Consider the following 12,590-nt stretch of genomic DNA (forward strand, 5'->3'; position numbering starts at 1 on the left):
CAAATTTGAGAATTTGTTTTATTCATATTGCAAGTGCTCTAGAGGTGTGCATTTTAAATTATTCCCATTTCCAAATTAATACAATAAATAAAACAAATTTTACAACTGAAACTTAAGATTGAAAATTGCGTCACACAGATCCCATTTAGCATCATTACACATGCATACACAATACATTTTTACAAAATAACACAAAACTGCATTACTTAATGTTGGGTTGACAACTTTCTTCAATGGTTAATATAATTAACATAGTTCCAGCTTTACAATTATAAATAATCCTCCACCAGGTCACCATATCTACTGAAACTCATCCTAAATTGATTGTCCTGGAATTTCAAGAGCCATTAAATTAATTTAAATGTCAAAGATATGAGCTGATATTGTTAGAAACATTAAAAGAAATGGGTTTAAAGTAACAAGCTGCTTTGTGGAGGCTAAAGGGAGGTAAAGTAAAACAATTAAAATAAAAAAGGGAAACAGTTTAAGGTGAAAAAATGTGAGGGGACATGTGAGGGTGAGGATTTTAAACCAAAAAAAAAAAAAAGGTATATTACACAACTTCCGTTCGATTTGGTACCAAAGACTCTGCTGCTTCCATTCTAGAGCTCACCATAACCTGGACATTAACTTAGCATCTCATTAGCTACCATTCTCTTTAAGATGGTAGTGCCAGGCACCCAGTTGCAGACCTAAATAAAGAAGTTTGGTGATGAAAAAAAAATACATGCATGAATTTAGAGTGAAAATCTGTCGGGATATTTGCAAGGACTTACTCCAAGTTGCTTTTTAGCTGATGCACAGTACGCTTGTCAAGGTACCTGCAAAAGAGCGTTAGCAGGTTTGAAGGAAGGAGGAGCGGCTCTACCAGCGAACATTGGGACAACTGTCCTGCTACCTGGAAAATGACGTCTGTCCTAAAACAAAAACAAAACGGTGACAAGGATGTGAAAATGTCACAACATTCAAACAACCGCGATTTAGAGAAACCAAGCAACATTTTCCCCACCAAGTCTCAAAGTCACCAATGCTGGGCTCAAGAGGAACACCTGAAGAAAGCAGCTTCTCTCCATGGGAAAGAAGAGCATACAGCAAGGTCAGCCCAAACTGAAAGGAGAACAAGCATCAGAGAAAAAAAACAAAAACTTAAAATGAGTTTGAGCTGCAGAGCAACACAAACCTTGTTCTGACATGCCAGTGGGAGGCACTCGTATGTTGACAAAGACTCTGAAGACGTCAGATTTTTGAGGACGTCGATGAGCTGACTAAATGTCAGACCACCAATCACATTTCGGAGAGATGGGTAGAGTACTGGAAGGGCCTGAAGTTAAAAGAACTGAAATTAATTCTTGAAAAAATTAAAGTGAAATGTTTGATATTGACTTTTGAAGACCAAGATTAGACATTCAGTTACCACAGCGAAGTTCCAACAACAACCTTCAATTCTGACCCACCTCCTCAGTATCTCTGCTCATCAGTGTAGGGAGGTTAGATGCTATGATTTGCAAGATCTTCAACGCTGAATCCTTCTTCAAGAAGGGCAGTAGACGGGCAAGGAGCGTTTTGCCTTTAGAGACACTCAAGAAAGGAAGAAACTCTGCTCCAGAATCTCTAAATCAGGAATTTATCAGTTTATTCTACATAAACTTTCATTTTTATGTTTATACAATAAAACATTTTTATTTCTGATGTAGCATTATTAAAATTGAATAGCTTCTTGCAGGTAGACTCACGGAGAGTTGTGGAGTTGCAGCTGTGAGTAGATGTGCTCCACTTTCCTCTGAGCTTTTTCCACCAACCTTCTCTCTTCTGCTTCAGACAAAACTGTGGTCTTCATCCTCTCAGTTTCCTCCACCTCCAGCAGAGCTATGAACAGCTACATACATTTTTTATTTTTTTTAAGTTGTATTTTCAAAGAAATATAACTAGTGCTGCTCTTAACAAAAATAATTTTTGCCACAGTAGTTACATATTTACAGCTGGCTGAAGACGTTTTGCACCTACTCTGAAAACTGATTTAAATATTGCAAAGATTTCAGCCAAATTAAAAGCAAATTTCTTCTAATAACTAGAAGAGTCCACTCCAGTTTACTTACAATTACATTACTGACTCAAACTAGAATCTTTTGTATATTTTGCCAATAAACTGAACTCGAAGTGGGGGTTGAACAATTTTAAGTGCATCTGTATTTACCAACAGAAGATTTAAGTTTTGGTTTTAGAGGTAACATCACAATACCAGTTACCTTTTCTATTTTGCTGAGAATCTCCAGTCGCTGTTGTCTGGTGTCTTTTTGTTCCTTTGAAAAGGCAAATTGAAACATTAAAAAAAAAAGGCCCCACCATCTATAGATACAAGTGTTGAGCAACAAACCTCGAGACGGTGAGACTGGACTGCATGAACTGCACTGATGGCACGACGAGGAGAGTAACACGTGGACACGGCGACTTGACCCAGAGAGCCTTCAATGTGGACCACTGACAGACCAGAAGAGTTTTACAGAAACAGGCAAGCTGCAGCAGAGCATGAGTGAACACAGAATATAAAACCAAAGGAAACCTGGTGCGTAGGCGTCAGTTTTGGTGATGTACGGCGTGGTGAGCTTGGGTGGTTCCTTCTTGCTCCTGATGCCCAGCTCTTCCTCTGCCATCTTGGCTTCTAGTCGGCGATAATATTCCTATTAAAAAGAGTGCAAGAGCTGAAAACCCACCCTTACCAAGATGTGAGAAAATAAAAAATTACTGTACTACCTGGTAATAATAGTCCTCGAGGTATGGATTCTCACTTTGCAGCTGAATCATTTGCAAGCGAGTGATCCACTCCTTTTCTTTGGCTGTCATGAGGTTACAGTAGGGGTCCCAGGCTTCAGATTTTCTTTAAGAAATCAATTAGTTTTTGAAGGGAAGACATTTTAAAATAATTCCTTCAGTAAACGTAGGACATACCTTTGAAACAGACGCCGTTTTTGACTGAGAAGCCGTTTATGTTGAGGATGGAGTTGTGTGACTGGACCAGTGTAACTGCTGGGTCAGAAAAATGTAACGAGCTTTGAAATCAAACATGTGAGATGGCACAGATGGATGTTCTCAGACTAAAACAGATCTGGCCACTGTGGTGCCATCTGGTGGCTTGTGGAGTCCAGATATTGTACTATCTTGGACCAGCAGGTGGTGCATCGAAAGGACAACCGAATTAATTCTCTAATGCATCCTGTGATCGTTTAAAGTACTTTTTCACTAAATGCCAACAAAAACCATGAAGTATAATTTGGTCAATAAATGAGAAACTGGTGAATTCGATAAACATGTTTACCAGTATGAGCAACATGTACAACCACTTTCTCAGACAATTTGTGATAGCCCTATGAGATGGAATGGACCATAAAGTTACCTGAAAGGCTGCACCAGGTTAGTCGAGGGGCTGTAAAAGGGCGACGGTCTGGGAGAGTTGGCACCAAAGCGAAGTTGCATCATCTTGGGAGTCAGAGGCCGAGGAGTGGAGGGGCAAGAGCGGTTTGGAGGGAACATGAAGCCCGCCATCTGATTCAGCATTACAAAGAGTTATAAAAGTTTAAATAAGTGCAGTTACGTCTAAAAACTTATTAAAACCCCTGAAAGATTTGGGCTAAAAGCAATCGCTCAATTTTAGCAACATGTTTATGACTGGAAGGGATAACATTTTGGAGTAGAACAGCCAAAGACCTACTTGAAACTGAGACAGTATGAAGGGGCTAAAAATTTGGGTAATGGCAAGGAGGCACTCCAACCTCAAATACTTGGAGCTCATCAATAAAACAGTGGAAACATCAATGAGCAGTCATAAGGATTTAATTGCTGCAATGCCAATAAACATTTTTCCCCCACTTGAGTATACATTACTGCCAAACAAATACCCCAACATTGTTTTATCATCTTTTCAGGGATGTGCGCCTTGCTTTCTATCAGAAACAAATGGAATTAACATTTCAAATTTAAATCTGTCAAGGGTATGAATGGTCCTAACTGTATGTAATGATAAATGCAGATGACTAAAGTAACAAGGGTTTAATAAAACCTGATTGAAATGTTGCCGTGGCGTCAGTGGTTGACGTGAGATGGGTGATCCTGGCATCATTGGCGCATGCATCTGCAAGATAAGGTTAAATGTAGATGGCCTGAAAAACAAAAACCAACAACTATTGTGTTTTACAAGCATTCAAGTAAAACTGGGTTTTAAAAAGGGAATGTGGTTTTATGTGGATTTCACATGAACTTATACTGTGCCGCTCTGTAGCTTTTCAACTTCATATTCTGTAAACGATGTAGGTCAAACTACACTAAAACAGCTCCTTTCCATTGAGCCTAACACTAGTATCATTTCTCATCCTTAATTTTCCCCATGGAACACCATTCTGGCATAAAGTCATCTTGCAGAGTTTATTTTTCATTGCAAATCCAACACGCAGTGACCAACTTCATGCTTGTAAGTGTAGATCAACACATGCAGGACATTCCCATGTCAGGCTAATCAAGCATGATAGGAGTAGCTCAACACTAGCTGCTCTTTGCATGCAGATTACCACGCATCAAGGCATGCTGGCAATTTGTGATCAACCAACACGAAGTAGTCTCTAGCAGTGTTTTTTTTTTTTTTTTTACAAATAGAAGTCTGAAAGTGTGGTGTGCATCTGTATTCAATACAGAAACACCTTTTATTGCAATTACAGCCACAAGTCTTTGGGGGATTTGCACATCCTGAGACTGAGCTTGAGCAATTTTGCAAAGATTGGCCAGATTTTTTTAGTCAGATTAGACTGAGTGTTGGAACACTTTAGTCTCGTCGCAGATTCTGAATTGGATTTACACCTGGACCATGCCAACATGAATCTGCTTTGATCTGGCTGCATGTTTAGGCTAACTGTCCTTAAAGGTGAACCTCCATCCAAGTTATCTGCAACCCCTAGAAGGTTTTCTTCCAGGAGTCCACTGTATTTAGCTTCCTATTAATGGACCAGTCCCTGCTGAGGAAAAGCATCTCCACAGCATGATGCTGCCACCACCATGTGTCACAGTGGGGATGCAGCATTTAGTGTGATATGCAGTGTAATGTTTGCTGTCACAATGGATCCCAAGCAAAAAACGTAATACATTTACTGTTGCAAGTGGCCATCAACAAACCCCTTCTTAAATAAAAGTACATGTTTGTGAAATGCAAGACTAGTTGTCCTGTCAGATTCTCCTATCTGAGGATCTCTGCAGCTCCTCCAGCGTTACCTTGGTTTCTTCTAATTAACGCTCTGCTAACTCAGCTCGTCAGGTTTGGTGCAGCATCATACTTTCTCCATTCCAGAGGATTGATCAGAGCTCTCCGTGATGTTTGGGATATTGTTTTTTTATAACCTAACCGTGCTTTAAACGTCTCCACAACGTTCTGACGTGTCTGCGTTCCTTGGTCTTCACCAATGTTCTCTAGCAAACCTCTCAGGCCAGAAACAGAACAGGTGAAGGTGACCTGTAACTTAAAGGCAACTGGATTTTATTTAAGAGGTATCAAAGTAAAGCGTTTCAATTTAGAAAACTAGGCGTGTTCCTCTACTTCAATTATACTCAACTTTGTGATCCGTCATAAAATCCCAAATACATGGAAATTTATTGTTGTAAGATGGCAAAAATGTTTGTGTGTGAATACTTTTGCAAAGTCCTGTAGCTCAGTCATTGGTTTTGATCAATTCCCCCAAAGCGGACGCTACATTTACTTGAGCTTCTAACGGTTCATTCATTAAAGCGTGTTCATAATAGGCTGCACTATGCTAGCTGCTTACTCTGCATTTACAGGTCCATTAAACTACAACAGCCAGGAATAAGTTTACATACCCACAACCCAGCAAGGATTTCAACATGAAAATACATCTAAATGTATGATTGACATCTAGAACTGGTTTTATGCATTTATTAGAAGTTAAAACGGCATTTGACAGGTACAAAAAAGGAGGAGCTGGTCTCAAACTCAGACCCTCTCAATTTAATAATCTAGCGCTTTACTCGCTGAGCCTCTGTACAATTATATACAAACCCCAAACTCTTCATGCATGCTAGTCTTCCATTGTTCTCATTCGGGCAGCATCATTGGGCCTGAGTGGTTCTGGTTATAATTTGACTCATTGCAGCGGTATCATGGTATCAACACAACTTCGTCTAATATCGAGGAGCTGCGTTTTAATCCGTGCCCAACCTGAACAGCTCGATTAATCATAACTCGTTACATTAAAATGCTTGTTTATGTCCATCAGGTCTGTGCAAATATGGAAACATTGTCATTTCCGTTCTCAGTTTTTCATAAAAATAAAACTTCAAAATCAGGTGTATTTCTCACTGGAAAATGAAACGAGTTATACTCTGCAACTGCTGAATGTTTACATCACAAAAAAAAAAAAAAACCTGGATCATAAATTTCATTGCAGTCTAAATTGGTGAAAATTCCCTTTTACATGGTGAAACCTGGTTCAGATTAATCAGAGATTTTGAGTCCAACTCCAAGTCTCAGCTATGAAAATATTCCAATTAAATTTCCTACCTGAGAGGGCCCTCTTTGGCCAAACAGCCTCCTGGAGTAGGATCCTCTGGGGTCTCCTCTCCTAAGTCCATAGGAAAAGATGGGATACGGTAGATCCAGTAAGCTGGAGCTCACATGCTGACCCCGGCCTCTGTGGCCGATCACACACACTATGGCGCTGTCCTAAAGATTTGAACCCAACAAACGAGACTTAAGGATTTAAGCAGCCTACCGGGAAACCTGCTTTCATATTGATCGCATGTTTTTGTCCTAACCTGAAGTATCGATCCAGAGACTCTCCTGTTTTTCCAGTAGGCGGGCAGCATCCTCTAGACAGAAAAAGTGAGACATTTAGGCAGCGCCAACTTCAGCTAAAGGAAATGCAAGTCCAAGCTCTCCCTTACATCATCCACAGAAGTATTCCTGTACACGGCATGCCCACAGTCCACTATAGCGCTGTCAAGACTCTGAAAGGATAAAAACAGGGCAATAATCAGTTGAAGTTGTTACAAAACCAACCATCTAAACTGAATTCAGACCCGCAATCTTCACCATGAGGCTTGGTCGCCCCTCCACTATCCTCATCACAGCTGGGTCTTCAAACATCTGCCCCCTACCCAGTCCTCCCCTCCACCTTGGTCCTCTGCCTCGCTGCCACGGTGCGGCCCGGGGTGGATACTGTGGTTTCTGCCTGGGAGAGGTCGAGGGGGCAACGCGGGGGGACGAGGATTTGGGGTCCGGGGCCGGCGGTGGTGTCGGAGGCAGTGGCTCTTCAAATGAAACACCACCATTATCCAAGGAGTTTACCGTCCCATGTGGATCAAGATCTAGATTACACACAAAATTTTTTTTTTTTTTTTTTCAGCTCGAAGTTTTTAAAAGAACAAAATGTTGTTTAAACAGCATTTAAGCCTTTTTTTTTTTTTTTTTTTGCCAACGATATGTTTCCATCACTGTGTGTTCTGGATGCATGTCCACAGGAATAAAAAGTCACATTTCCACACCACAGGGTGGAACTGACCACACAGGTGAAGACTGTGGTGCTTCTGAGAGGGAGAAAATTCAAACACCTCATTATTGTTGCACCTGCACCTCCACAAGCCAGTAGGAAAGCAGTTCTGATGAAGATGCCATTCAAATCAAAATGTTCATTTTAACCAAAACACTTCCTTTCTGCTGCTGCTCCTACTCAGTTTGATAAAAATGGTCACGAGTTTCAGGTGACTGTAGAGGCAGAGAATAGCTGTATTTATTATTTGTGATCAAGGCACCTTTTTAAGGCCGTAGTCTTTCCTCAGATGGCCTGCTGAGATGGTTAAAGACAGAAAAATAGGTTTTAACATCAAGTATTTGCAGTTTTAATATTTGGGTTTTTAAATCCTTCCTGCATACTTTTAGCAGTGAGCAGATTTCATAAAATCTGGCCAGGTTGTGCATTTTGGGGACATTATTTTTTGCATTCTTCAGGTCTATGATGTACCTTTTAAACTATATGGAGCAAGCTCTGTCATCTCTGCATTTGTTTCTGCTCCAATGACTCCAACTGATGCAAATTTATTTCCATACTTATTTTTCCCTTATTCTCTTGTGTTAATATCTCTTCTAAAGTTAAAGTTTCATTGTTTTCCTCTTAAAATAGATTTATGTACTGTAAGTATGCCAGTTTGCAGATATAAGATGAAAATGTGTTTTTATTACGTTTTTTTCTCCTTTTACACTTGGCAAAACTGGCATTTCAGACAATTGGCAATAAATCTCAGATTTGTTCAACCATAACTTAATCAAATAGAAATTTCAAAGCGATAATTGTTGATAGGTTGCATTATCATCATCATCAGTAGCAAAAAGCTTGTAACCAATTTATAGTAGGATCTTTGGAAAATGAGTTTAGGAACATCCACAGACTGGAGTTTATCTTCCATTCCTGCTGACATTAACAGTAAAAGTTTACAGACACAATTACAATATGTTTGTCACTTATGACAAAGGTTAAAGATTTGACCAGGATCTCCAAATTTTTAATCAGGATATAGCAATTAAAGTCAAAATATCCCAAATAAGTTACAAAATGGAGCAAATAAAGCTGAAATACCGAGAAAAGGTTAATCAAAATCCAAACCATTGGTGTGTTGAGGTCAAAACCAGCACTAAAGGAGTCTAAACTAGCCACATGTAGATATATTCTCAGCTTTTCACATACATTCAGTGCATCCTTTTAAAGCTAGAAGATAAAATATAAATCAAACTTTATTTCCTTTTAGTGGTTGAACAGCTCCTCTTCATCGTTTGAGAACATGAACCTGCAGGAGTATGTGAATTACTTCAGAAGACCACAGCAGAGCAGCTGCTGCTCTGCTCTTCAAGTTAAATGGTGTCATGGACTCACCCATCCCAAATGTTTCCTCATTGTAGACGTTTATCTCCTCGTCCTCCTCAGCCATGGCCTGCAGCAGCTCACAGTCCATCCCTGCCTCATTCTCCGCGTCACTCCACGCATCTCCATTCTCAGGCCACTGAGCTTCACTCACTTTGTCTGATTCCTGAAGGGGGGAAAAGTAACCTCAGGATGCAGCAAAGAGGAAGTTCTCGAAGTCTGAGGACCAGGTTTGATCCAACACTGTTGACACATTTAAAACACAGAGAAATGATGCCGACTTACTTGTTGTTCTGAATCACTCATCGTGTTTGCGGACATTTTTTAACACTTGAATTCGACGTTCACAGCGCCTTCCTATCCAACATTACCTGCTTTTTTCTGCTCGGACACCAGGAGACGCTCATTAACGTCTAAATGAACACACCTGTGAGACGCAGAAGCGTGGACGTCATCACGCAGCTGTCACCTCACCCATACTGCTGGCACTGTGCTCCATTTCGCTCTAAATTTTGTTGTTTGTTTGTTTTTTTTTTTTGTTTTTTTGCAACTTTCTGTTCTAAACTTTACAAATTCAACAAAATAGTTACGGGCTATTTATCCCGGGCTGCAAAAAGTGTGCAAACAGTGACCCCTAGTGGTCAACACCAACATTTTCTGCACAGTGTAGAAAGTTTGCACCAACTTCCTGAATTCAACTTGTTTACTATAAATATTTAAATAAGACATTTTAAAGAATTTGGTTTGCTTTGAAAAAAGTAAGGCATTCATCTTTATATATTTCGTATGAAAGTCTTCAAATAAAGGATCCTTGGTGAGTGTAGATTTCATCACTAGATACCACTATCATCTAACCAGCCACAGTTTGTGACAGCTGTCTTCACCATACTGGAACCGTGTTTTCTTCTGTTTGGGTGCTAATCATGGTTTATGTCTGGCTTTCCTGTTCATTAATCCCATTTGCTTCAGTTGCAGACATTGACTGCTGGTTTTGTCGCCATTTCTTCTGCAGTCTTCAAAGGATGTTGCTTTTCGTTGTCTGTCCTTCAGGTTTTAAGCACCGGTGATGGGAACCAAACTTGTATCATTCTTGAATTACAGTCGGGGGCCACACAAAATCAGTCCAGCGGCCACAAATGGCACCCGGACCACACTTTGAACACCCCTGATAAAAGCAATCCTTTTTTTCAGTGATTTCTTTTCATCTGCAAACTATTTGACTTAATTTTCTATAAATATAAAAAAAAAAACGTTTGCATTGTCTTCTTTTTTTGTTCTAAACCCTAAGCTTAAATATAAAACTGTGTTTTTTTTTATTTACCTATAAAAGCTTGCTTTTTTCCTAAGGCTCTAGAAGGTTTTGCAGCTCTAGATATACACTGCTCAAAAAAATAAAGGGAACACTTAAGCAACACAATATAACTCCAAGTAAATCAAACTTCTGTGAAATCAAAATGTCCACTTAGGAAGCAACACTGAATGACAATCAATTTCACATCTGTTGTGCAAATAGAATAGACAACAGGGGGAAATCTTTGGTGATTATCAAGACACACTCAATAAAGGAGTGGTTCTGCAGGTGGAGACCACAGACCACTTCTCAGTACCGATGCTTTCTGGTTGATGTTTTGGTCACTATTGAACGTTGGTGGTTCTTTCACACTCGTGGTAACATGAGATGGACTCTACAACCCACACAAGTGGCTCAGGTAGTGCAGCTCATCCAGGATGGCACATCAATGCGAGCTGTGGCAAGAAGGTTTGCTGTGTCTGTCAGCGTAGTGTCCAGAGCCTGGAGGCGCTACCAGGAGACAGGCCAGTACACCAGGAGACGTGGAGGAGGCCGTAGGAGGGCAACAACCCAGCAGCAGGACCGCTACCTCCACCTTTGTTCAAGGAGGAACAGGAGGAGCACTGCCAGAGCCCTGCAAAATGACCTCCAGCAGACCACAAATGTGCATGTGTCTGCACAAACGGTTAGAAACCGACTCCATGAGGATGGTATGAGGGCCCGACGTCCACAAATGGGGGTTGTGCTCACAGCCCAACACCGTGCAGGATGCTTGGCATTTGCCAGAGAACACCATGGCAAATTCATCACTGGCAAACTGTGCTCTTCACAGATGAAAGCAGGTTCACACTGAGCACATGTGACAGACGTGACAGAGTCTGGAGACACCGTGGAGAGTGTTGGAGTTAATCCTAAACTCCTGCATGCTCGTTTGTTTGGTAAAGCTAAGACCTCCTATACTGTTACTAATAAAAAACAAAGTAATAAAAGAAACACGGAGACTGCAGTCTTTAGATGCCTGTACAGGGAGAAGATCGTCCGAATCCTTCTGAAACTTCCGAAACTTCTGATTACTTCCCCAAGAACAGCAGTCTTTATTCAAAAGCCAGGCGTATACTTGTACATGAAAAAACATACATTTTAATCGACTGTCTGATTTCATATCTGGAGCTGTCTGACACCCATTCAGCTGACTTTTCGACACTTCCAGGTTTTCTACTTTGGACCTTTATTTACATATGTAGAAATATAAAAATATCTTGTTGTCACTGGGCAAAAGTAAGTGTTACATACAGAAATATGTTCTTGTCGTTAGGCAGAAGATTTACAGAGACACATCCAAAAATATCTTCAGTTACTGGGCAGATGATATCTAAGTCCAACACACACAAATATAAGCCTGTTTGGAGGCCTCTAAGTTACACAATACATTTTATTTCACACATTATTAAACATACTTAAGCATAGCCATAACAATCCTATAAGCATAGCATGAATATTTTCCAACAAGAGCGATCTGCTCCCTGCAACATTCTTCAGCATGACCGGTTTGGCAGTGGGTCAGTAACGGTGTGGGGTGGCATTTCTTTGGAGGGCTGCACGGCCCTCCATGTGCTCGCCAGATGTAGCCTGACTGCCATGAGGTACCGAGATGAGATCCTCAGACCCCTTGTGAGACCAAATGCTGGTCCGGTTGGTCCTGGGTAACTCCTAATGCAGGACAATGCTAGACCTCATGTGGATGGAGTGTGTCAGCAGTTCCTGTAAGATGAAGACATTGAAGCTATGGACTGGCCCGCCCGTTCCCCAGACCTGAATCCGATTGAGCACATCTGGGACATCATGTCTCGCTCCATCCACCAACGTCACGTTGCACCACAGACTGTCCAGGAGTTGGTGGATGCTTTAGTCCAGGTCTGGGAAGAGATCCCTCAGGAGACCATCCACCATCTCATCAGGAGCATGTCCAGGCGTTGTAGGGAGGTCATACAGGAACGTGGAGGTCACACACAATACTGAGCCTCATTTTGACTTGTTTTAAGGACATTACATCAAAGTTGGATCAGCCTCTAGTGTGTTTTTCCACTTTCATTTTGTGTGTGACTCCAAATCCAGGCCTCCATTGGTTAATAAATTTGATTTCCATTGATGATTTTTGTGTGATTTTGTTGTCAGCACATTCAACTTTGTACAAAACAAAGTATTCAATGAGAATATTTCATTCATTCAGATCTAGGATGTGTTATTTGAGTGTTCCCTTTATATTTGAGCAGTGTATTTTATTTACTAGCAGCAAGTGTAAAAATGCCTTTTTTGAGTTGTTAAGATTGTTGATCCATTTTCTGGGTTCTTCATTCTAGATTTACACTCAACAATAACAAAAACACGAAACA

At 40.6% G+C, this 12,590-nt stretch overlaps 1 protein-coding gene across 2 annotated transcripts; it reads right to left on the reverse strand.

The window, feature by feature from the left end:
• On the reverse strand, nt 1-9,332 carry patl2 (PAT1 homolog 2). Of its 2 annotated transcripts, none has more exons than XM_047376502.1 (19): nt 9,192-9,332; nt 8,919-9,072; nt 7,085-7,359; nt 6,937-6,999; nt 6,808-6,861; nt 6,554-6,715; nt 4,055-4,126; nt 3,392-3,540; nt 2,947-3,021; nt 2,752-2,875; nt 2,561-2,678; nt 2,375-2,478; nt 2,247-2,300; nt 1,734-1,876; nt 1,455-1,611; nt 1,181-1,321; nt 1,010-1,107; nt 777-917; nt 1-692 (listed from the first exon to the last, which is right to left on the reverse strand). In XM_047376502.1, the coding sequence occupies exons 1-19, from the start codon at nt 9,225-9,227 to the stop codon at nt 659-661; spliced, it is 2,154 nt and encodes a 717-aa protein (XP_047232458.1). In that variant the 5' UTR covers nt 9,228-9,332; the 3' UTR covers nt 1-658. The 2 variants fall into 2 exon arrangements, with proteins under 2 accessions (XP_047232458.1, XP_047232457.1); XM_047376501.1 differs by having other exon boundaries at nt 2,947-3,024.
• Nucleotides 9,333-12,590: the final 3,258 nt, after the last annotated feature.

Source organism: Girardinichthys multiradiatus, chromosome 10 (genome assembly GCF_021462225.1).
Source record: "Girardinichthys multiradiatus isolate DD_20200921_A chromosome 10, DD_fGirMul_XY1, whole genome shotgun sequence".
Classification (NCBI taxonomy): domain Eukaryota; kingdom Metazoa; phylum Chordata; class Actinopteri; order Cyprinodontiformes; family Goodeidae; genus Girardinichthys; species Girardinichthys multiradiatus.

Excerpts from the sequence above, each read along its gene's own strand:
- patl2 (XM_047376501.1), bottom strand. The coding sequence starts at position 9,227 with ATGTCCGCAAACACGATGAGTGATTCAGAACAACAA. Across the intron at positions 6,862-6,936 it reads GGAATACTTCTGTGGATGAT|AGGATGCTGCCCGCCTACTG; the intron begins GTAAGGGAGAGC and ends TTTTCTGTCTAG. Across the intron at positions 693-776 it reads CAGCTAAAAAGCAACTTGGA|GTCTGCAACTGGGTGCCTGG; the intron begins GTAAGTCCTTGC and ends TTCTTTATTTAG.